This window comes from Bufo gargarizans, chromosome 8 (genome assembly GCF_014858855.1).
Source record: "Bufo gargarizans isolate SCDJY-AF-19 chromosome 8, ASM1485885v1, whole genome shotgun sequence".
Classification (NCBI taxonomy): domain Eukaryota; kingdom Metazoa; phylum Chordata; class Amphibia; order Anura; family Bufonidae; genus Bufo; species Bufo gargarizans.
In genome coordinates, this window is record NC_058087.1 from 186,282,767 (window position 1) to 186,308,446 (window position 25,680).

At 45.1% G+C, this 25,680-nt stretch overlaps 1 protein-coding gene across 1 annotated transcript in view; it reads right to left on the reverse strand.

The window, feature by feature from the left end:
* Positions 1–384: 384 nt before the first annotated feature.
* The window catches only part of LOC122945190 (syntaxin-binding protein 4-like), a 42,033-nt gene continuing 16,737 nt past the window's right edge, over positions 385–25,680 (reverse strand). Inside the window, exons 6-22 of the mRNA XM_044304135.1 lie at positions 7,988–8,070; positions 7,708–7,834; positions 7,486–7,618; positions 7,093–7,199; positions 6,795–6,945; positions 6,577–6,643; positions 6,116–6,213; positions 5,794–5,890; positions 4,668–4,804; positions 4,489–4,581; positions 4,100–4,165; positions 3,827–4,018; positions 3,611–3,721; positions 2,775–2,824; positions 2,551–2,657; positions 1,245–1,302; positions 385–1,131 (exon numbers count right to left, since the gene is read on the reverse strand). Of these exons, the coding sequence (XP_044160070.1) occupies positions 1,014–1,131; positions 1,245–1,302; positions 2,551–2,657; positions 2,775–2,824; positions 3,611–3,721; positions 3,827–4,018; positions 4,100–4,165; positions 4,489–4,581; positions 4,668–4,804; positions 5,794–5,890; positions 6,116–6,213; positions 6,577–6,643; positions 6,795–6,945; positions 7,093–7,199; positions 7,486–7,618; positions 7,708–7,834; positions 7,988–8,070 (1,795 nt within the window). The 3' untranslated portion in view covers positions 385–1,013. The remainder of the gene's footprint in view (positions 1,132–1,244; positions 1,303–2,550; positions 2,658–2,774; positions 2,825–3,610; positions 3,722–3,826; positions 4,019–4,099; positions 4,166–4,488; positions 4,582–4,667; positions 4,805–5,793; positions 5,891–6,115; positions 6,214–6,576; positions 6,644–6,794; positions 6,946–7,092; positions 7,200–7,485; positions 7,619–7,707; positions 7,835–7,987; positions 8,071–25,680) is intronic.

Below are 25,680 nucleotides of genomic sequence, written 5' to 3' on the forward strand. Positions count from 1 at the left end.
CCTGCTTGTGGATCTGCATGTTTAGAGCTCAGTTGGTGTTACCTGCTTTTGGAACTGCAAGTCCAGTCAGTGAGTGTTTCTTGTGAGGATGCTTTGTTCCTTCCTCTCTTTTATCAACGTTGCATCCTGTGTCTTCTTCCCTCTTTCTTTCCCCCTGGAATGGCTGCTCACCTGCTGTGTGTAAATAATGCTGACCTGCTCTGACTACACACAATCTGTCAGTAATGATGGCAGCTGCAACAACCTGGTGCAAATAGGTCTGCACAGCCGCTGTATACACAAAGGGGCACATAGACTTTAGATACTAAAATACCGTAATCATTTTCAAGTCTGTCTACTCTTGAGTTGTCTCCAAGATGACCACTAACACCTGAGATGTTTTCTTGGATATACATCATCGTTTATTTACAAGGAATTGGAGTTTGTGCAAAGTAAAATATAGACAGAAGACAAGAGATTCCCTTCAGTTGTTCCTCGTGTGGAGGTGAATGAAGTGCTGATATGGTGGGTTTTGGATGATGGAGGTGATAGGTGTACTGTACCATTAAAATGAGGTCTGGCATGATGGAAGAGTCATGTGACTGAAGGTGTTGCACTATGGTGATCACTAGTGAGTAACGGTATCTGGCTCCTGGTGCAGTCACTACATCTTCCTGTGATCAGAAAGTAGCATAGGATGGGTTAAGAAATGATGAGGGTGATAGTGAACTGTATATGTGTCTGTCCTAATCATTCCTCCAGTGATAAGACCGCTTCCCCTAAAATCATAGTCCCCAGTCTTTGAGTCATGACCAGGAAAGCTGGGTAACAACTTCTCTGGTGACCATATAGGTTGTCCTTCAGCTTTCATAGAGATTTCTTTGGTTTTATGGGGATGCAGCCATTATTTCATCTGCTCTGAGAGAAGGCGTGGTCACATTTGGCCAAGGTTCATGTCCACCTCCATCATCTTGGAAGACATCTGTCATTGGCAGGGCATTTGGAGCCGGTCCGGTATAGCTAGTGTTTTTGGTTTATTTTGGTTTGTCCTTGGCCCCTTTGGCTGCGTATAGAACGTCTTCACTACGGCTGAGGTTGTGTGTGGATAGCGGGGACGGTGGGGAGGACCAGCTGTCTTTTCGGCCTGAGGGTCTGCTGAAAATAAAGTAGAGGGAATGTATGATACCAATAAAAAATACTTCCATAGGCCTGTGTGCATGATATCACAGAATGGTATTCTAGTCTATAGACCTAGGAGTACTCACCCCGGTTGGTATGATGTTCGCCTGTACTTGTGAAAATCACCACAGGAGAAGGGACAGGCTAAAACAAGAAGAGAACATTGTTTACATACAGAGGAATCACCGGCGGCGGACATTTCTATGCTAGCACTTTTCAAGCCCTGCGTTCTCATTGGTTAATCACAGGTCCCTGGTATCAGCACAAATCAATAACTTCAGGAGTCTACACCAATAATATGGGGCTGAACGCCTCTTTGCAGAGGGTAGAGGACCTGCTGAGACATTAAGGTCACATTAACATGAATGAACAGGTCCTGCACCCAGGGAATAGTTCTCCCACACCAGGAGTCTGGAGATAAGACTGAAGTCTGTAGAGTATTCCTGACACTCTCCCACCAAAAGCATCACCTGTGCCTCTGCCAGTCTGGGAGGAGTTTGAGCGGAGAGAATATGGATTCCTAGGAGGTGTAGGACATGTGCGGAGAAGACAGGTGATGGTGAAAAGTGGTATTTCAGAAGAGTGCTGGAGGGTCTGTTGCACTTTTAAAGGGTTTCTGTGTGGTCTTGTGTCTACTAGGGTTAGGTTCAGGATGAGGGTTGTTGAGGTTGTGGACATTATTCTTATGATAATTTGGTGTCATGGCTGGATTCTTCCAAGAGCCCATCAATTCTGGCACAACCTTAGAAGAGGGACAATGCTGCTGTCAGTAGGCGAGGGGTGGGAAGAGGCATAAGGCTGCTGTCATTGGGAAGCAGGACAATGCCGTTGTCAATGAGAGATGGGTGGAAAGAGGGATATTGCTGCTGTCAGTGGGGGAGGGATAGCAAGAGGGACAATGCTGCTGTCAGTGGGGTGAGGTGAAATGGGAAGAGGGACAGTGCAGCTATCAGTGGAGGAGAAGTGGAAAGAGGAATAAAGCTACTGTCAGAGGGAGAAGAGGCGGGAAGGCCAATAAGGCTATTGCCAGTGAGGGAAGGATGGAAGGGGGGCAATGTGGCTACTAATGGAGGCAGGGTGATAAGGGGGACAATGCTGCTGCCAGTGATGCTGCACAGTGGTGTTCAGTGCTGCTGGGGAGGTATGTTGTGCTGCACTGTGTTATTTGCCTCTGCTACTGAGGTAATATGGGCACTGTATGGTAGTATGCCATAGACATTATTCCATAAGTAGTATTCACAAGTTAAAAAAGGGAAAACGTTTTGGAAGCACCGGTCTACACTGTGTGGAGAAGTCCTGGGGGAACAGGGGGGGGGGGGTAAGATGTGAACCTTCTACTATAAGTTGAGTTTAGGTGTAGTTACACCCCACATTTAGTGTCCTATAACTCACCTGTACACGACTCTAAGATATCAGTCACTTCTGTAACCAGCATTTGAGCAGAGGGCAGGCACACGTTCAGAGGACTCTCGTTAGGACCATCCTCTACATCTTCAGTTCTAAAAGAAACGGCACCACTTAAAAGGGCATCTTCTATACATAGAAGCGTGAGGTGTGGGCTGAGTCTTTGTAGCAGCCTTTAAGTTAGCATTGCTTTTTTTTTATTTTAGACCTACCTTTTCTCGGCATCGAGCTGAAGGGAAGTTGATAATATTTTATGGATTTTCTGTGGAGGAGGAAACACATATAATAAGCTAATGTATCAATCTAATAACACACAAAGTTCAGGTTCAGTAAACAGCATCAATAAACAAAATAAGGAAACAAGATCGGTAAACAGGGTGGAGAACCATGATCAGGACATAAGACCAGGAAGCACGGACAATGGACAAGATCAGGAACAAGATCAGCAACCAGAATCGGTAAGCAGGACAAGAATAGATGATCAGAAAACAGGATGAGTGGACTGGAACGGGAAACAGAACAGTAAGCTAGAGTTCAATTACATAGTCTAGATCATTTCTAAAAGGTCCACTGGACTGAGCTGATGAGGGAGTAGGGACTATGGAGAAATCGTACTGCTGGTAATGGGGGGATAATTATTGAGGTATTAGATGTTGTTCGGTACTATGCACATGCTCTCTCTCCAACGTTGCTGAGTAGGTGGGCTTATTCTGGTGTGAAGTCTGAGCTGTTTGCTCTGATCCTATCAGATGCCTCCTTTCCTACTGCTCCCCCTCCTCTCTTGCAGTATCACAAAAACGCTGAGGGAGAGATTCTGCAGCTGCATCCCCTTCTTCTCCCTCCTCTCTATCTTCTACAGGTATTTACTGGTTTACTCTAGATGGATTTTTTTGGTGAATGAGGAGGTTTGTGAGATCTTGTAGGCAGGATCAGGGTAACTAAGGTGAGGGAGATACCCCTTTTTCCTGGCATATAAAATAATACAAACCTAGGTAGAGAAGTTGGATAGTTTCTGGATTTTTTTTAGAGACGGAGATACTGTATTTACCTGTACAAAGTTCAGTAGTTTCTTGTTGGACACTTCTAGATGTTTGCGGGTCACCTCAGATTTCCGCAGTTGACAATCAGATAGTGACAGTCGTCTGTTCAGATCCATTCCCTAAAGGCAAAGGGGACACTGATGACCTCACTGGTTCCCACTACAGGTTCAGTGGTGGATTCAAATTGGCAGATCATCTCTAAAAACCTTTTCATGGTTTCTAACCTCTTGGACCTCTATGGCCATCAGCTTCTTCTTTCCTGACATTTGGCTCTTGAGTTCAGAGATCTCAGCCTCCAGAAGGTGAATGACCTCCTCATAATCGTGCTCTGCACTGTGTGATTGGCGCTGTGACAGCTCTGTTACTTGCAGCTTATTCTGAAGAAATCGGTTCTCGGACAGAAGTCCCACCACTTTCTGCAACACATTGAGCCGTATGTGTGACATTCCTGCTGATGTTGCCTTTGGAGCCCATTGGGTATAGGTCACTGCACCCACCTGGTTTATCTTCTGAAGTTCTTCTTCTGCTTCGTTTCTACTCATTTCCGCCTCGCGAAGTAAAACCTGGAAAATCCAAATCACATCATATAAGAAGCATCTAGAAAGTCCTCAACCTGGTCTCCTGAAATAATAGGAACTAACAAAAATGTTGGTCCTGCACTGTCCTGGGTCCTCATCATCAAATCTAGGTTGCCCTGTTAGAGCTGAATATGTTGCTGGCACAACTACGGAAGCCATGTTTGACCAGACTGGAACTGTGTCGTATTTTGGCCATAAGAAGACTCAGGCCATTGGACAAGACACATAAGGTTGAAAGAAGATGATCAATATGACTAGAAATGCAATTCTGTTGAACCTCACGTCACAACTTCTCAAGGACAACTGACCTTCAGCCGCCGCACCTCCTGCTTCAGCTCAGTCACATCGTCCTGCAGTTTCTCCAGATCTAAGCTATCGTAGAACCTTGGAACATCCAACTCCTGCAGAAGTAAGATGGTGCAGATGAACAGCACTACGTTGGAGGACACACGGCAGAACTGAGGTGGTGAACGGGGAACTCTTTTACCTTGGTGACCGGAGAATGAAACGCGCAGGTGTCCAGCAGACTGGCCGCTTCGTAATGTGTGAAGAGTATAGAGCTGGAGTCCAGGCCAGCATCTTCTAACTCATCCTGTAAACAGTCACGGAGGGCCTGCAGAAAATCTGAGGGGGCATGACGGTAACTAATACAGACAGCAGCACAGAGTAATTCAGAATGAGGTGTGCTTAAATCGTAGGAGGCTAGGGGATGAGTCATGATGCGAGGAACAGCTACAGCTTGATGGGAAGGGGGGTTTGGCGAAACCAACCTCGCCACTGGGTTTTGGAGGGGCCTGGCTACCAGCCTCTTGCTCCAGGATTATGGGCCCTCTCATCAGCCAGGCCTCATTTGTTCACAAAGGACTTGTACTAACTTGAACCCCTGGTCTAATTCGTGCCATTTTGGGATGTTAAATGTCTATGTGTATTGTAAAGGGTGGGACATTGTATACGTTGAGTAGTAAGGTCTGTTCCATTGTCTCTTTGTGTGTATTGGCGATGTCCCTTTGTCCTGAGAGATAATTGAATTACGTCTCGGTTGTCTCCAGGACAGAAGACATTGTGTATTCTCCTGCCTGTGATGATTACATCAACCCAGTGTGAGGTAATTGTATCGCAGGCAGAGGAGAGGATTTTGTGTGGGAGTGTCTGAGTGTATTGTACGTGGTTATTGGCTGTTTTTACAAAACCCTGTGGGTGGTAAACTTGTTGGAAGATGTGTATAAATCAATGCTTGTGTGTTCAAAAAAAGAGTTCCTGTTTTACATTCAACATAGAGTCTCGTCTCATGTGTGTGGGGATTGCTATACACTAAAGATTTGCTATACTCCCCTGGCTATAACTACTAGCTCTTGTAAGAGCTGTTCCTGGCTCCTGTGGTGGTTTTGGTGTAGAGCGGAGTGCTTGGAGTCCTCGGGAAGCACTGGGAGCATCCATCAACGGAGGTACCTGGTCGGGGTGCTAGGAGATCCGTTACAGAGGGTTACAGCTTGAGAGGTGCCCCAGCGGTGTGTTGTGGAAGGCCCTGCATGTGTCGTGGTGTCATGCTGAATGGAGACTGGGTGATACCGAGCACTGGGAGAAGAATCTTCCAGGAGAGTGGTCATACCTACCTCCATATGCCACTGTTCCCTGACAGTCTGTAATCAGACTCTGGTGGAGCTCCTTCATCTTCTCCTCTGACACTTCTATCCCAAGGAACTGCGGAATCTGCAATGGCCACCAGGCAACAAAAAGAGGCGATCACATCTTATACTCCAGGCACATCCACATCTGCAGTGCTTGGAATATGCACAAAAATCAGCAAAGGGCAGGAGCGAGTGCCAACAGGAGATCATCAGAACTCTGAATGCAGCTCAAGATGCAACTGGAGTTTAACAATGAACTCAAGCAGACACTGATGGACCACAACCGTCCTTTTAATGGTGCACTCACCAAATCCAGCTTTTCCTCTTTGATGCGGACATGGGGATCTAAGGAGACTTTATGCTTGCTTCCTGCAGAGGTCCTGTGATTTGGCGGAGACACTGGAGCTGCAATGTGGGATGGGATATAAATTATATTATAAAAACCCTATTTCTGACCCATGTAAAAGGGCGACCTAGTGTCACCTCCTACAGGTTGACTAAGACCATATATAAGAATAGGGCCAATGGGGCAAGGGGTCAGAAGATGACATGTTTATGAGGTGCACCGTGCCTTAAAGGGACAATCAATTTAGAAGAAAAACTAATAATAAATGGGGTGGAGCTTATTGGTAGGGGTGGGGCTAACATGCTATCCTGGTAGAGCAGTTGGGCGGGGGGGAGACTGAACTGACGTGTACGGTCCATTATGGTGTCGTCACATGACACAAAGTACAATACCTCTGTAGACTAAGCAATATGTCCTCTTACCCGATATGGTAAGTTCAGGGGGGCAGATATCGGGGGATGGAGAAGGCACGTTGTTTTCAAGTCGGCACTAGAAAAAAAGGGCAGAGGGATATCAACTGGTGGATGGAGGGGGCACTTACTTACAAGTTAGTGCACAAGATGCAAAACACTAAACTGAGCTCTAAAACGCTGCTCCACCTGTTTTGCAAGGTTACCATTTTAGACCTTTGCCTTCTCACCTCTGGAGACCGGACATGGACCTTAAGTCTGCAAGGGGGCAGTCCATTTCCCATAATCCTGTGCTGCAACGAGGAAGGACTAGAGGATCCGGAGACGCTGGAAATTCGGCTGGTGTTTGGTATGAAGGACACGTTCGTGCAGCTGTCCTGTCTTAGAAGAGAGGTGAAGAACATAAAGAGGTGGTCTCAGCGCGAGGTGTGAAGACCTCAAGGTTGTAACCTCAATATATACAATAGTGGAGAACAAGCACAAGCCATGTTACGGTGGTCGATGGAGATCGTCAGCTCCTGTACTCACCTGAACCGGGCCCTGGCCAGAATCCGTTTGGCTTCTTCGTTGGTGATTCCAATCAGTGAGTCCTTGTTGACGGACAGAAGCTGGTCTCCTGATCGTAGCCGTCCGTCCTGGAAAGTGGACATGAGGTTAAAGGGGTTAGAAAGCATAAACAAAAACAGCTGAGAGGGGGACTTAGCTAAATGTTTTGTTCTATGGAGGCAGAGCAGAGGGGGGAGGCTCCTGCTGCAGCCAGGACAGTGAGGAGAAGGAGGGGGGACATGGCCGATCTCTTTGTATAATTTAGTCTTAATTGCACTATAAGATACAATAGGATCAATGGAAAATATGAGATTTAAGGAGGAAGTGCTGGGAATTTTCAATTATTTTTTTGTGCTTTCTTGGTCTGGTGCTTACCCGGAAGCTGTCTCCTTCGGGCAGCACCTCCTCCACATAGACCATGGGCCCTTCCTGCCGATTGGAGCCACCACCTATCATAAGCCCTAATCCTGTAGACTTCACTATGGAGATATTCTGGACTCCCAAGTCACTGAGGAAAGAGAAGTAAAGGGATGTTGGCTGCTGTATCCTACTACACAACCTTGAGGACTGATCATATCTTCTAAACATCTACGGTACCTTGCTGTAGAGTATGAAGACACTACACTGCTCCCACCAAATTGGCTATGGGAGCTGGCGGGACTAAGAAGCGAAGGACTCTGGGAACGTGAGGAGGACTCTGAAGACGTGCTTTCCAGGTACCTGCCTGAGAAAGGAAGGAACAAGAAAACAGCAAAGAATAAAGTGGGCCGACAACTACAGATCCGAGCCAGAAATATTCTAAGAAGACTTACCTACACATGCAAGAATGATAGAAAGGATTGCAGATATCTATAAACATTTCTGCTCATATACTCACTGCTGTGCATTATAGGGGAACTCCGGGAGGATCCATTGTCACTATGAGAACTGCATTTCTCCAGCAGTTCTGAGAATTCCTTCCTGCAACATAATATACAGAATAATGTGAGTATACTGCCCCCTATGTGCAAGAATATAACTAACAAAATACTGCTCCTATTCGCAATAATGTACCTAATATAATACTGCTCCTATGTACAAGAACATAAATGCTATAATACTGCTCCTATGTACAAGAATATAACTACTATAATACTGCTCCTATGTACAAGGATATAACTACTATAATACTGCTCCTATGTACAAGAATATAACTACTATAATACTGCCTCCTATGTACATGAATATAACTACTATAATACTGCTCCTATGTACAAGAATATAACTACTATAATACTGCTCCTATGTACAAGAATATAACTACTATAATACTGCTCCTATGTACAAGAATATAACTACTATAATACTGCTCCTATGTACAAGAATATAACTACTATAATACTGCTCCTATGTACAAGAATATAACTACTATAATACTGCCTCCTATGTACAAGAATATAACTACTATAATACTGCTCCTATGTACAAGAATATAACTACTATAATACTGCCTCCTATGTACAAGAATATAACTACTATAATACTGCTCCTATGTACAAGAATATAACTACTATAATACTGCTCCTATGTACAAGAATATAACTACTATAATACTGCTTCCTATGTACAAGAATATAACTACTATAATACTGCTCCTATGTACAAGAATATAACTACTATAATACTGCTCCTATGTACAAGAATATAACTACTATAATACTGCTCCTATGTACAAGAATATAACTACTATAATACTGCTCCTATGTACAAGAATATAACTACTATAATACTGCTCCTATGTACAAGAATATAACTACTATAATACTGCTCCTATGTACAAGAATATAACTACTATAATACTGCTCCTATGTACAAGAATATAACTACTATAATACTGCCTCCTATGTACAAGAATATAACTACTATAGGGGGCGGAGCTTGACCGGCGTCCTGATCGGCCGCCTGTGAGAAGAGCTCTTCTCTCCATAGCCTCACAAAGTGGTTTATTTCGCGTACTGACTGCTGAATTATGGGGAAAATCGGCAAATATTTGCCCAAAGACCGTCCTGAACCCCTCAAGCAAGACCGCAGGCCCTCCGAAATGGAGAAATACTTTAATAAGCGGCCTGCAGCTCCGGTAGCAGAGCGACCTAAGATGGCGCCGCCGGATCCTGAGGACGGCATGGAGGAAGCTGAGAGAGCGGACAGCCCGCTTACTGATGGCTCTCAGGGATCGCAAGCTGAAGCAGCTGAACCCATCTCAAAGCTTTTCCTGCAGCAAGCGCTCATGTCTGTGATACAGCCGGTGATGCAGGAGCTCACTGAGATAAAGGAGGACATTAAACACATCGGCCATAGAGTCGAGAGGCTGGAATCTACACAAGGGGCCATCCTGGAACACGCCCGCGTGCTAGGAGACAACAGCTCTGCTTACCTGTCCTCCCTGGATCACGCTTATGCCCTGATTGAAGATCAGGAAAACAGAAGCAGGCGCAAAAATGTACGCTTCAGAGGCCTGCCAGAAGCGGTGCCACACGAGGACCTTCCTGCAGCGGCGTCCGCCATATTCACATCCCTGCTGGGCCCTGAAGGTGCGTCTGCAGTCACAATAGAGCGCATCCACCGCTCCCTGCGACCCAAACCCAGGGAGGGAGAACCCCCTCGTGATGTAGTCTGCGGCCTCTTGCGGTATGTTGATACCGCTGCTATTTTCAAAGCAGCCAGAGAGAAAGGAGAGGTTAAATATGACGGCAACAAGATTCTGCTGTTCCAGGACCTCGCGCCTTCAACCCTGAACAAGAGAAGAATTCTGAGACCTGTCACCGAGATTCTTCGCCACAGCAAGATCCCCTTCAAGTGGCTCTTTCCTTTCGGGCTTACTTTCTCCAGGGACGGCAAGAGGTGCACTATTCGAACCCCCAGTGATCTGCCGGCGGCATGGGAGCTGCTTAACACCACGCCACAGGACATTCCATCATGGCTGCCCTCGGCGGACACTGGCGTCCCGCTCCCAGAACTCCCTGAATGCTCCAGATGGTCGAAGGTGCCATCCAGGAAAGGCCCAAGAGCAAAACAGAGAATTACCTGAACAGTCTCAGCAGGTCGTATGTGGGTCTTTGTTAATGCAAGCTCCTCAGTGAATGCTTATTAAGGGGTTGGAGCGCATTTAAAATGAGTCAAGTTAGTGCCGTTCTGGCACTTGTTGTGCGGTTGCATCCGCTTATTGTTGGCATGGGTGAACCCCATAGTAGTTATGGTTGCAATGCATTCTTTATGCGGGTACTAAGAGAGTACATATAATGTTTTGCTATTCCCGGTTATGTATGTATAGCCAGATTCTTTCCGGCAGTCAAGATAGTGGCTTTGTCCACACAGATGAGATACCTTTTTGGCACACTTTGTGGGGTGGGAACCCTGATTTGTGATCAGGAGTAGTATTGCCTGACACTGAGCATGTCAGCCTGCTCCCACCATGTCACCGGTGGTTCCTGTGCTCCTGCAAGGAGTTCCATCATCTCCTTTGACCATATTGGGCTTGAAGAAGTTCCCGTGTTGTTATTTTTAGCGACCTTCTGGCTCAAAGGCACAAAGGAACTTGCCCAAAGCAAGGCGTTATTCTGTTTGTTCCCCCTGTTTTCCTGTCCATGTACACATTCTTCATCGTACGCAAATACTTGTATGCACCACTACCATGATGTCTGCAGTTAACTGTACCTCGTTTAATGTGAGGGGGTTCAATACCCCTCAGAAGCGTTCGCAGGTAATCAGACTATTGAAAAAGAGACGCACTGACGTCTGTTTTTTTCAAGAACTGCACCTCAAGCTAGGTCATGTTCCCAAACTCTCACAGTCTTACTTTAGTCAGTGGTTCATCAGCTCTCATGCCAAAGCTTCCAGGGGCGCGGGGATTGCCATTTCCAAAAGGGTTCCCTTCTCCCTTACTTCGTCTCTAACCGACTCAGAGGGACGCTTTATGTTCATAAAGGGTAAGATAGGGACTACACTTGTAACATTAGCGAGTCTATATAGCCCTAATCGGGGTCAAGGGGCTTGGTTGCGGTCCACACTGTCTAAACTGACCGCTTTTGCAGAGGGTATTTGTTTGGTAGGGGGGGATCTTAACGTGGCCTTAAACCCACTAATGGATGCTTCTGATCATTCCTCCCAACTGACTCAAGCAGCTATTGGTAGGATTAACAAGCATTTAGCAGAGGCTCATTTACTGGACACCTGGCGACTGACCCACCCTACAGATTTGGATTACACATTCTTTTCAGCCCCACATAAGGTTTATTCCAGGCTAGACTATATTTTCATTACTGACACCCACGCTGGATTGGTGAGCAGCTCCACCATTGATCCTATGACGGTGTCTGACCATGCTCCTGTTACGACGTCCGTGGTGTTCTCTGAATTACCCCAGCCTTCTCGACAATGGAGATTGAATGAAACTCTGCTAGATGATGAGGAGGTGGTGAGAGACATCAAGGCAAAAATACAACAATTTTTTGTGGAGAACTCCACGGACGACGTCTCTGTCACCACCGTCTGGGAGACGCATAAGGCGGTTATAAGGGGGGAGTTAATTGCCTTAGGCAGTAGGAAAAAGAAAGAAAGACAAAAAACATTTCACACACTGCTAGAGAAGATAACAGCCTTGGAATCCCTGCATAAGAAATCCAAAACGATTGAGGCCCAGCAGGAGCTTGCACTAACTAGGGAAAAACTTAAAGACCACCTTAACTATCATCAGGCAAAGTCCTATCAGTATGCTCAGTTCCGGTTTTATGCTCACGGGGACAAGGGGACGAAGCTTATGGCGGCACTCCTTAAGCAGAAGAAAGATGCTTCATACATAGCTGGAATTAAGGATAAGGATGGAAAATTATTACATAGAACCTCAGATATTGCCAGAGAATTCCACAAGTTCTATAGCAAGCTCTATGGTCTAAAATGTCCTGAGGGTGACTCAGAGGTTGACATTGAGGAGACGGCGGACAAATTTTTGAGGGATCTCAACTTACCTACATTAGAGACTAGTGATAGGGAAAAACTCACTGCCCCAGTCTCATTAGACGAGGTGGAAAAATTTTTGAGTTCTATGCCAATGGGGAAATGCCCGGGACCTGATGGGTATTCAGTGGGGTATTATAAAAAAATGGCATCAGTTCTGTCTCCACGATTAGTCACTTGGTGCAACTCCATCTTAAGTGGCTCTACCCTCCATAAGCAGTCCCTGGAGGCGACAGTCACAATCTTGCCAAAGGCAGGTAAAGACCCTAACCAGTGCGGCAGCTACAGGCCGATTTCACTTCTCAATGTAGACGTCAAAATCTGGGCAAAACTACTAGCTTCCCGTCTTGCTCCCCTTCTGACTAAGCTGATTCATCCGGACCAGGCCGGGTTTGTGCCTGGAAGAGAGGGAAACCAGAACTCGTGCAGGGTTTTATCCGCAATGCAGTTAGCTAAAGTGGAAAAGGCCTCACTAGTCCTTCTGGGTGTGGATGCGGAAAAGGCCTTTGACAGGGTGAGCTGGAGATATATGAGGAAAACCTTGCATAAATTCGGTATTCCAGAACAATTCCAAAATGCGGTCATGTCTCTCTATCATGAACCTAGTGCCCGTATAAGGGTGAATGGTACATTATCTCAACCATTTCCGATTACGAATGGGACCCGTCAGGGTTGTCCTCTGTCACCTACGTTATATGTCATGGTAATGGAGACATTATTGCAAGCTATAAGAGAGCACCCCGGTATAAAGGGCCTAAAGGTCAGAGGTAGCTCTGTAGAGTACATAAATGCCGCTTATGCGGACGATCTCCTGGTTATGCTTTCAAACCCTGTCGAGGCCTTTCCGCATCTTCTATCCCTTTTTGAACTGTACGGGAGGATCTCTAATTTTAAAGTTAACTATACGAAGTCTGAAGCAATGAACGTTTCTGCTTCGAGCAAAGTGGTTTCCTCTCTGAAGGGCACAACCCCGTTTATCTGGCAGGAGTCTCATCTTTCTTACCTAGGAATTAAGTTACCGGCGGATTTAAACCAAACTTTTAGCTTAAATTATCAGCCCCTTTTGAGCGAGATGCAGAAACAGCTCCATTCACTTAAAATTCCATATGTTTCGTGGATGGGTAGGAAGAACCTTTTGAAGTCCTTCATTATGCCTAAGCTCCTCTATGTACTGCAGATGTTGCCCATTTTTCTCCCCATGTCTTTTTTCTGCCAGGTTAGGAGATTATTTAGAACGTTCCTGTGGGGGGGGGGAGGTCAGCCAGATTGGCACATAGCAGGTTGATACAACGTAAGAGCACGGGGGGGTTTGGTTTGCCGGATGCATTCTTATACTACCAGGCGATTCATTTGAAAAGATGGATCCAACTACATGCCAGTAGACTCCATACTTGGGGTTGCGACTTAGAGATGGCCCAACTCTCCTCTGTCCAGAGGGCGAGCCTCTGGGGTCTCACTACTTCTAATCTCAGATCACAAGTTTTGCTTAGAGGCACTGCTTCAGTAATACAACAGTTATCCGGCAAGCTTAACCTCTTAAACAACCCCTCTCCCTCTATGCCAGCTGATCTTCTTCCCTTTGCTACAAGGCCCAATGCTAAACAGATAGCCACGACATGGCAAAAACTGAGCAAGTTTACAACTGAGGAGCTCTTAGGGGCGACTGCGGGTGACATAGTGGCTCATCATCCATTACATAGCCTTATTAAATCGTGCAACTTCCTGGAACTAATCGAGCTCAACTCGGTCTCCAAACCATTAATTGACGGTAACAGACATAAGCCTACCCAGTCATGGTTTGAGAAAATTTTAACATGCGAGTCCTTTCCGCGCAAGCTGATCTCTCTATGCTATCTGGCTTTGGTTAACCCCCGCTCCCCTGGAATGCCGCAATACCTGAGGCACTGGGCTACTGAGCTGGGAGTAGAGCTGAGTGAAACGGATATCATGAGAATACATGCACACTCTCACGGCTTCTCTAGGTGCACTAGGGTGCAAGAGCACACATATAAAGTTCTTACTCAGTGGTATTTAACTCCGAAACAAATGTTTATTAGGGGCATGAGACAGGATGACAGGTGTTGGCGATGTTTGGAAGACACAGGGACTCTATCCCACATCTTCTGGTATTGCCCTAAAATACGGCCTTATTGGGAGGGGGTCTTGTCCTCTATCCAGAAGATAACAAAAGTCACCATTGAAGTGCCTCCTACCCTTGTGCTCCTGTGGCTCCCAACTCCTTCTTTTTCTCCCTCTAAAAGATGCTTAGTTACCCAGTTACTCCAGGCCGCGAGACTGCTTATCCCGCAGCACTGGCTGTGTACGGAGCCCCCTACTGTGGAGGCTTGGCTGAACAAGGTGGATCATATCTGCCGTATGGAAGAGCTTGCGAGTTGGGAGGACAGGAGCCACAATAAATATGTCAAGCTGTGGACACCATGGCTGTTATTTAGAGACGAGGGGTCGGCTCCGCTTGGAGGCAACAACTCAGAAGCTCACTAGGTGGTGCAATACTCATGCATTATTGTCAGGTAGTCGGGATCATGGCAGAACTAATGGTGCATAGTTCCTGCTCATATGACTCGAATTTAATTTGTGCTTTAACTGTATGATGTGCTATGTATGTACAAGTGTCATGGAAGGATTATTGTTTTCAGTTTCCCCTCTCTCTCCTTCCCTCCCTCCCTGACTTTCCCACCTTTCTGCCCCTCTACTTTCAGTGTTATTACAATCGCTAGACATGCTACAAGACTAGTGTGCATTTAAAAGTATATAGGTAACTAGCATATTGTACTAGCTTATTGTGATGTGGTTACATTGTCCATATCTGTTATGTACGTTGTAAACGATGTATGCTACTCATCAATCTCTGTCTATCACTGCGTGAGGGTATAGTATGTCTTTTTGCCATTTTTCTCAATAAAAAGAAAATTTTCAAAGAATATAGCTACTATAATACTGCTCCTATGTACAAGAATATAACTACTATAATACTGCTCCTATGTACAAGAACTACTATAATACTGCCTCCTATGTACAAGAATATAACTACTATAATACTGCCTCCTATGTACAAGAATATAACTACTATAATACTGCTCCTATGTATAAGAATATAACTACTATAATACTGCTTCTATGTACAAGAATATAAGTACTATAATACTGCCTCCTATGTACAAGAATATAACTACTATAATACTGCTCCTATGTACAAGAATATAACTACTATAATACTGCTCCTATGTATAAGAATATAACTACTATAATACTGTTCCTATGTACAAGAATATAACTACTATAATACTGCCCCCTATGTACAAGAATATAACTACTATAATACTGCTCCTATGTACAAGAATATAACTACTATAATACTGCTCCTATGTACATGAATATACCTACTATAATACTGCTCCTATGTACAGGAATATAACTACTATATTACTGCCTCTTATGTACAAGAATATAATTACTATAATACTGCTCTTATGTACAAGAATATAACTACTATAATACTGCTCCTATGTATAAGAATATAACTACTATAATACTGCTTCTATGTACAAGAATATAACTACTATAATACTGCCTCCTATGTACAAGAATATAACTACTATAATACTGCCTCCTATGTACAAGAATATAACTACTATAATACTGCCTCCTATGTACAAGAATATAACTACTATAATACTGCTCCTATGTATAAGAATATAACTACTATAATACTGCTTCTATGTACAAGAATATAACTACTATAATACTGCCTCCTATGTACAAGAATATAACTACTATAATACTGCTCCTATGTACAAGAATATAACTACTATAATACTGCTCCTATGTATAAGAATATAACTACTATAATACTGCTCCTATGTATAAGAATATAACTACTATAATACTGCTCCTATGTACAAGAATATAACTACTATAATACTGCCCCCCATGTACAAGAATATAACTACTATAATACTGCTCCTATGTACAAGAATATAACTACTATAATACTGCTCCTATGTACATGAATATAACTACTATAATACTGCTCCTATGTACAAGAATATAACTACTATAATACTGCTCCTATGTACAGGAATATAACTACTATGTTACTGCCTCTTATGTACAAGAATATAATTACTATAATACTGCTCCTGTGTACAAGAATATAACTACTATAATACTGCTCCTATGTACAAGAATATAACTACTATAATACTGCTCCTATGTACAAGAATATAACTACTATAATACTGCTCCTATGTACAAGAATATAACTACTATAATACTGCTCCTATGTACAGGAATATAACTACTATAATACTGCTCCTATGTACAAGAATATAACTACTATAATACTGCTCCTATGTACAGGAATATAACTACTATAATACTGCCTCCTATGTACAAGAATATAGCTACTATAATACTGCTCCTATGTACAAGAATATAACTACTATAATACTGCTCCTGTGTACACGAATATAACTACTATAATACCGCTCCCATGTACAAGAATATAACTACTATAATACTGCCTCCTATGTACAAGAATATAACTACTATAATACTGCCTCCTTTGTACAGGAATATAACTACTATATTACTGCCTCTTATGTACAAGAATATAACTACTATAATACTGCTCCTATGTACAAGAATATAACTACTATAATACTGCTCCTATGTACAGGAATATAACTACTATATTACTGCCTCTTATGTACAAGAATATAATTACTATAATACTACTCCTATGTACAAGAATATAACTACTATAATACTGCTCCTATGTACAAGGAGTCTTTATGATATACTGTAGATGATGAGGCCTCCATTACTGTGCTCTTTACTTCTCCAGAGACGTGTGTAGGACATTACAGTCTGACAATCTGTCAGTAGAATGGTCAGTGTGGAGCGGATTACACCCCAGGGGGTCTGCCTCTATAATGACAGTGTTTATCCCATATTACCCTGGTTTATTGCTCTCATTAAGATAAACTAAATCAGAGTCTTGCAGATCTGATACTTTCTAATGGCTAACAAACACTGTAGCAACAATGTTACATAGGAAGTTTTCTAGACAACCCTTCATCAGGTATAAAATAATAAAGTTCCTGAAGAAACTGAAAAAAATATATAAAACAGCAGATACAGTCCTGATCAAAAGTTTAAGACCACTTGAAAAATTGCAAAAAATCCTATTTAGCATGGCTGGATCTTAACAAGGTTCCAAGTAGAGCTTCAACATGCAACAAGAAGAAATGGGAGTGAGACAGAACATTTTTTGAGCATTCAATTTAATAAAAATAACGAATAAACTGAAACTGGCTGTTTTTCAGCTGATCAAAAGTTTAGGACCGCACCTCCCAAAAAAAACTAACCCCCCCAAAACAGAAATCCAACCTCCAAACATGAGCTCAGTAATGAGTAGCTCCGCCGGTATTGTTTCGGCATGCTTGATGCAAGCGTTTCCATGAGGTGAGTGGGAACATTTCTCCAAGTGGTGAAGACGGCCGCACGAAGGCCATCTACTGTCTGGAACTGTTGTCCATTTTTGTAAGCTTCCCTTGCCATCCATCCCCAAAGGTTCTCAATTGGATTTAGATCAGGGGAACACGCAGGATGGGCCAAAAGAGTGATGTTATTCTCCTGGAAGAAGTCCCTTGTCCTGTGGGCATTGTGTACTGTAGCGTTGTCCTGTTACCACACAGACGAGGGCCCTCAGTCATGAGGAATGCTCTCTGTAACATCTGGACATAGCCGGCGGCCGTTTGACGCCCCTGCACTTCCTGAAGCTCCATTGTTCCACTGAAGGAAAAAGCCCCCCAGACCATTATGGCGCCCCCTCCGCTGTGGCGCGTAGAAAACATCTCAGGTAGGATCTGCTTGTCATGCCAGTAACGCCGGAAACCATCAGGACTAGGGATGAGCGAACTCGAACTGTATAGTTCGGGTTCGTACCGAATTTTGGGGTGTCCGTGACACGGACCCGAACCCGGACATTTTCGTAAAAGTCCGGGTTCGGGTTCGGTGTTCGTCGCTTTCTTGGCGCTTTTGTGACGCTTTCTTGGCGCTTTTTGAAAGGCTGCAAAGCAGCCAATCAACAAGCGTCATACTACTTGCCCCAAGAGGCCATCACAGCCATGCCTACTATTGGCATGGCTGTGATTGGCCAGAGCACCATGTGACCCAGCCTCTATTTAAGCTGGAGTCACATAGCGCCGCCCGTCACTCTGCTCTGATTAGCGTAGGGAGAGGTTGCGGCTGCGACAGTAGGGCGAGATTAGGCAGATTAACTCCTCCAAAGGACTTGATTAACTGATCGATCTGCAGCTGTGGATCATTGAGCTGCTGATCCTCAATTGCTCACTGTTTTTAGGCTGCACAGACCGTTTGTCAGTCTCATTTTTCTGGGGTGATCGGCGGCCATTTTGTGTCTTGTGGTGCGCCAGCACAAGCTGCGACCAAGTGCATTTAACCCTCAATGGTGTGGTTGTTTTTTGGCTAAAGCCTACATCAGGGTGAAGCTGTCACACCAAGTGCATTTAACCAGCAATAGTCTGTTCATTTTTTGGCCATATACAAAATCAGGGGCAAGCTGCGCCTGTCACCAAGTGCATTTAACCCTCAATGGTGTGGTTGTTTTTTGGCTAAAGCCTACATCAGGGTGAAGCTGTGACACCAAGTGCATTTAACCAGCAATAGTCTGTTCATTTTTTGGCCATATACAAAATCAGGGGCAAGCTGCGCCTGTCACCAAGTGCATTTAACCCTCAATGGTGTGGTTGTTTTTTGGCTAAAGCCTACATCAGGGTGAAGCTGTCACACCAAGTGCATTTAACCAGCAATAGTCTGTTCATTTTTTGGCCATATCCCAGTCTAATTCTGTCACTAAATCCATACCGGTCACCCAGCGCCTAAATACTAGGCCTCAAATTTATATCCAGCTAAATCTGTCCCTAGTGCTGTAGCTGGGCGAGTTATTTAGTGTCCGTTCAAGCACATTTCTTGTTCTGGGTTGAAATACAATTCCCAATTTAGCAATTTCATAATTTAGTGGTTCCTGCTATATCAGAGCTATTTGAAATCTATCCCAAAAAGGGTATATAATATTTAAGGTGCACATTGGGTCATTCAGAATAACTTCACACACACCCGCTACTGTGTATTTCCAAGTCTAATTCTGTCACTAAACCCATACCTGTCACCCAGCGCCTAAATACTAGGCCTCAAATTTAAATCCCTCTAAATCTCTCGTTACCGCTGTACTGTTGTTGCTGGGCAAGATATTTAGTGTCCGTCAAAGCACATTTTTTGTTCTGGGTTGAAGTACAATTCCCAATTTAGCAATTTCATAATTTAGTGGTTCCTGCTATATCAGAGCTATTTGGAATCTATCCCTAAAAGGGTATATAATATTGAAGGTGCACATTGGGTCATTCAGAATAACTTCACACACACCCGCTACTGTGTATTTCCAAGTCTAATTCTGTCACTAAACCCATACCTGTCACCCAGCGCCTAAATACTAGGCCTCAAATTTAAATCCCTCTAAATCTCTCGTTACCGCTGTACTGTTGTTGCTGGGCAAGATATTTAGTGTCCGTCAAAGCACATTTTTTGTTCTGGGTTGAAGTACAATTCCCAATTTAGCAATTTCATAATTTAGTGGTTCCTGCTATATCAGAGCTATTTGGAATCTATCCCTAAAAGGGTATATAATATTGAAGGTGCACATTGGGTCATTCAGAATAACTTCACACACACGCTTCTGTGCATTTCCAAGTCTAATTCTGTCACTAAATCCATACCGGTGACCCAGCGCCTAAATACTAGGCCTCAAATTTATATCCCGCTAAATCTCTCGTTACCGCTGTACTGTTGTTGCTGGGCAAGATATTTAGTGTCCGTCAAAGCACATTTTTTGTTCTGGGTTGAAGTACAATTCCCAATTTAGCAATTTCATAATTTAGTGGTTCCTGCTATATCAGAGCTATTTGGAATCTATCCCTAAAAGGGTATATAATATTGAAGGTGCACATTGGGTCATTCAGAATAACTTCACACACACGCTTCTGTGCATTTCCAAGTCTAATTCTGTCACTAAATCCATACCGGTGACCCAGCGCCTAAATACTAGGCCTCAAATTTATATCCCGCTAAATCTCTCGTTACCGCTGTACTGTTGTTGCTGGGCAAGATATTTAGTGTCCGTCAAAGCACATTTTTTGTTCTGGGTTGAAGTACAATTCCCAATTTAGCAATTTCATAATTTAGTGGTTCCTGCTATATCAGAGCTATTTGAAATCTATCCCAAAAAGGGTATATAATATTGAAGGTGCACATTGGGTCATTCAGAATAACTTCACACACACCCGCTACTGTGTATTTCCAAGTCTAATTCTGTCACTAAACCCATACCTGTCACCCAGCGCCTAAATACTAGGCCTCAAATTTAAATCCCTCTAAATCTCTCGTTACCGCTGTACTGTTGTTGCTGGGCAAGATATTTAGTGTCCGTCAAAGCACATTTTTTGTTCTGGGTTGAAGTACAATTCCCAATTTAGCAATTTCATAATTTAGTGGTTTCTGCTATATCAGAGCTATTTGAAATCTATCCCTAAAAGGGTATATAATATTGAAGGTGCACATTGGGTCATTCAGAATAACTTCACACACACGCTTCTGTGCATTTCCAAGTCTAATTCTGTCACTAAATCCATACCGGTGACCCAGCGCCTAAATACTAGGCCTCAAATTTAAATCCCTCTAAATCTCTCGTTACCCACCGCTGTACTGTTGTTGCTGGGCAAGATATTTAGTGTCCGTCAAAGCACATTTTTTGTTCTGGGTTGAAGTACAATTCCCAATTTAGCAATTTCATAATTTAGTGGTTTCTGCTATATCAGAGCTATTTGAAATCTATCCCTAAAAGGGTATATAATATTGAAGGTGCACATAGGGTCATTCAGAATAACTTCACACACACGCTTCTGTGCATTTCCAAGTCTAATTCTGTCACTAAATCCATACCGGTGACCCAGCGCCTAAATACTAGGCCTCAAATTTAAATCCCTCTAAATCTCTCGTTACCCACCGCTGTACTGTTGTTGCTGGGCAAGATATTTAGTGTCCGTCAAAGCACATTTTTTGTTCTGGGTTGAAGTACAATTCCCAATTTAGCAATTTCATAATTTAGTGGTTTCTGCTATATCAGAGCTATTTGAAATCTATCCCTAAAAGGGTATATAATATTGAAGGTGCACATAGGGTCATTCAGAATAACTTCACACACACGCTTCTGTGCATTTCCAAGTCTAATTCTGTCACTAAATCCATACCGGTGACCCAGCGCCTAAATACTAGGCCTCAAATTTAAATCCCTCTAAATCTCTCGTTACCCACCGCTGTACTGTTGTTGCTGGGCAAGATATTTAGTGTCCGTCAAAGCACATTTTTTGTTCTGGGTTGAAGTACAATTCCCAATTTAGCAATTTCATAATTTAGTGGTTTCTGCTATATCAGAGCTATTTGAAATCTATCCCTAAAAGGGTATATAATATTGAAGGTGCACATAGGGTCATTCAGAATAACTTCACACACACGCTTCTGTGCATTTCCAAGTCTAATTCTGTCACTAAATCCATACCGGTGACCCAGCGCCTAAATACTAGGCCTCAAATTTATATCCCGCTAAATCTCTCGTTACCGCTGTACTGTTGTTGCTGGGCAAGATATTTAGTGTCCGTCAAAGCACATTTTTTGTTCTGGGTTGAAGTACAATTCCCAATTTAGCAATTTCATAATTTAGTGGTTCCTGCTATATCAGAGCTATTTGAAATCTATCCCAAAAAGGGTATATAATATTGAAGGTGCACATTGGGTCATTCAGAATAACTTCACACACACCCGCTACTGTGTATTTCCAAGTCTAATTCTGTCACTAAACCCATACCTGTCACCCAGCGCCTAAATACTAGGCCTCAAATTTAAATCCCTCTAAATCTCTCGTTACCGCTGTCCTGTTGTAGCTGGGAAAGTTATTTAGTGCCCGTCAAAGCACATTTTTTGTTCTGGGTTGAAGTACAATTCCCAATTTAGCAATTTCATAATTTAGTGGTTCCTGCTATATCAGAGCTATTTGAAATCTATCCCAAAAAGGGTATATAATATTCAAGGTGCACATTGGGTCATTCAGAATAACTTCACACACACGCTTCTGTGCATTTCCAAGTCTAATTCTGTCACTAAATCCATACCGGTCACCCAGCGCCTAAATACTAGGCCTCAAATTTATATCCCGCTGAATTTGAATACAATACATTGGGCCAAATAATATATTTGTTGTTGTGGTGAACCATAACAATGAGAAAAACATCTAGTAAGGGACGCGGACGTGGACATGGTCGTGGTGGTGTTAGTGGACCCTCTGGTGCTGGGAGAGGACGTGGCCGTTCTGCCACATCCACACGTCCTAGTGTACCAACTACCTCAGGTCCCAGTAGCCGCCAGAATTTACAGCGATATATGGTGGGGCCCAATGCCGTTCTAAGGATGGTAAGGCCTGAGCAGGTACAGGCATTAGTCAATTGGGTGGCCGACAGTGGATCCAGCACGTTCACATTATCTCCCACCCAGTCTTCTGCAGAAAGCGCACAGATGGCGCCTGAAAACCAACCCCATCAGTCTGTCACATCACCCCCATGCATACCAGGGAAACTGTCTCAGCCTCAAGTTATGCAGCAGTCTCTTATGCTGTTTGAAGACTCCGCTGGCAGGGTTTCCCAAGGGCATCCACCTAGCCCTTCCCCAGCGGTGAAAGACATAGAATGCACTGACGCACAACCACTTATGTTTCCTGATGATGAGGACATGGGAATACCACCTCAGCATGTCTCTGATGATGACGAAACACAGGTGCCAACTGCTGCGTCTTTCTGCAGTGTGCAGACTGAACAGGAGGTCAGGGATCAAGACTGGGTGGAAGACGATGCAGGGGACGATGAGGTCCTAGACCCCACATGGAATGAAGGTCGTGCCACTGACTTTCACAGTTCGGAGGAAGAGGCAGTGGTGAGACCGAGCCAACAGCGTAGCAAAAGAGGGAGCAGTGGGCAAAAGCAGAACACCCGCCGCCAAGAGACTCCGCCTGCTACTGACCGCCGCCATCTGGGACCGAGCACCCCAAAGGCAGCTTCAAGGAGTTCCCTGGCATGGCACTTCTTCAAACAATGTGCTGACGACAAGACCCGAGTGGTTTGCACGCTGTGCCATCAGAGCCTGAAGCGAGGCATTAACGTTCTGAACCTGAGCACAACCTGCATGACCAGGCACCTGCATGCAAAGCATGAACTGCAGTGGAGTAAACACCTTAAAACCAAGGAAGTCACTCAGGCTCCCCCTGCTACCTCTTCTGCTGCTGCCGCCTCGGCCTATTCTGCTGCTGCCGCCTCGGCCTCTTCCTCCGCCTCTGGAGGAACGTTGGCACCTGCCGCCCAGCAAACAGGGGATGTACCACCAACACCACCACCACCACCTCCGTCACCAAGCGTCTCAACCATGTCACACGCCAGCGTTCAGCTCTCCATCTCACAAACATTTGATAGAAAGCGTAAATTCCCACCTAGCCACCCTCGATCCCTGGCCCTGAATGCCAGCATTTCTAAACTACTGGCCTATGAAATGCTGTCATTTAGGCTGGTGGACACAGACAGCTTCAAACAGCTCATGTCGCTTGCTGTCCCACAGTATGTTGTTCCCAGCCGGCACTACTTCTCCAAGAGAGCCGTGCCTTCCCTGCACAACCAAGTATCCGATAAAATCAAGTGTGCACTGCGCAACGCCATCTGTAGCAAGGTCCACCTAACCACAGATACGTGGACCAGTAAGCACGGCCAGGGACGCTATATCTCCCTAACTGCACACTGGGTAAATGTAGTGGCAGCTGGGCCCCAGGCGGAGAGCTGTTTGGCGCACGTCCTGCCGCCGCCAAGGATCGCAGGGCAACATTCTTTGCCTCCTGTTGCCACCTCCTCCTTCTCGGCTTCCTCCTCCTCTTCTTCCACCTGCTCATCCAGTCAGCCACACACCTTCACCACCAACTTCAGCACAGCCCGGGGTAAACGTCAGCAGGCCATTCTGAAACTCATATGTTTGGGGGACAGGCCCCACACCGCACAGGAGTTGTGGCGGGGTATTGAACAACAGACCGACGAGTGGTTGCTGCCGGTGAGCCTCAAGCCCGGCCTGGTGGTGTGTGATAATGGGCGAAATCTCGTTGCAGCTCTGGGACTAGCCAATTTGACGCACATCCCTTGCTTGGCGCATGTGCTGAATTTGGTGGTGCAGAAGTTCATTCACAACTACCCCGACATGTCAGAGCTGCTGCATAAAGTGCGGGCCGTCTGTTCGCGCTTCCGGCGTTCACATCCTGCCGCTGCTCGCCTGTCTGCGCTACAGCGTAACTTCGGCCTTCCCGCTCACCGCCTCATATGCGACGTGCCCACCAGGTGGAACTCCACCTTGCACATGCTGGACAGACTGTGCGAGCAGCAGCAGGCCATAGTGGAGTTTCAGCTGCAGCACGCACGGGTCAGTCGCACTACAGAACAGCACCACTTCACCACCAATGACTGGGCCTCCATGCGAGACCTGTGTGCCCTGTTGCGCTGTTTCGAGTACTCCACCAACATGGCCAGTGGCGATGACACCGTTATCAGCGTTACAATACCACTTCTATGTCTCCTTGAGAAAACACTTAGGGCGATGATGGAACAGGAGGTGGCCCAGGAGGAGGAGGAGGAGGATGAGGAAGAGGGGTCATTTTTAGCACTTTCAGGCCAGTCTCTTCGAAGTGACTCAGAGGGAGGTTTTTTGCAACAGCAGAGGCCAGGTACAAATGTGGCCAGCCAGGGCCCACTACTGGAGGACGAGGAGGACGAGGATGAGGAGGAGGTGGAGGAGGATGAGGATGAAGCATGGTCACAGCGGGGTGGCACCCAACGCAGCTCGGGTCCATCACTGGTGCGTGGCTGGGGGGAAAGGCAGGACGATGACGATACGCCTCCCACAGAGGACAGCTTGTCCTTACCCCTGGGCAGCCTGGCACACATGAGCGACTACATGCTGCAGTGCCTGCGCAACGACAGCAGAGTTGCCCACATTTTAACCTGTGCGGACTACTGGGTTGCCACCCTGCTGGATCCACGCTACAAAGACAATGTGCCCACCTTACTTCCTGCACTGGAGCGTGATAGGAAGATGCGCGAGTACAAGCGCACGTTGGTAGACGCGCTACTGAGAGCATTCCCAAATGTCACAGGGGAACAAGTGGAAGCCCAAGGCCAAGGCAGAGGAGGAGCAAGAGGTCGCCAAGGCAGCTGTGTCACGGCCAGCTCCTCTGAGGGCAGGGTTAGCATGGCAGAGATGTGGAAAACTTTTGTCAACACGCCACAGCTAACTGCACCACCACCTGATACGCAACGTGTTAGCAGGAGGCAACATTTCACTAACATGGTGGAACAGTACGTGTGCACACCCCTCCACGTACTGACTGATGGTTCGGCCCCA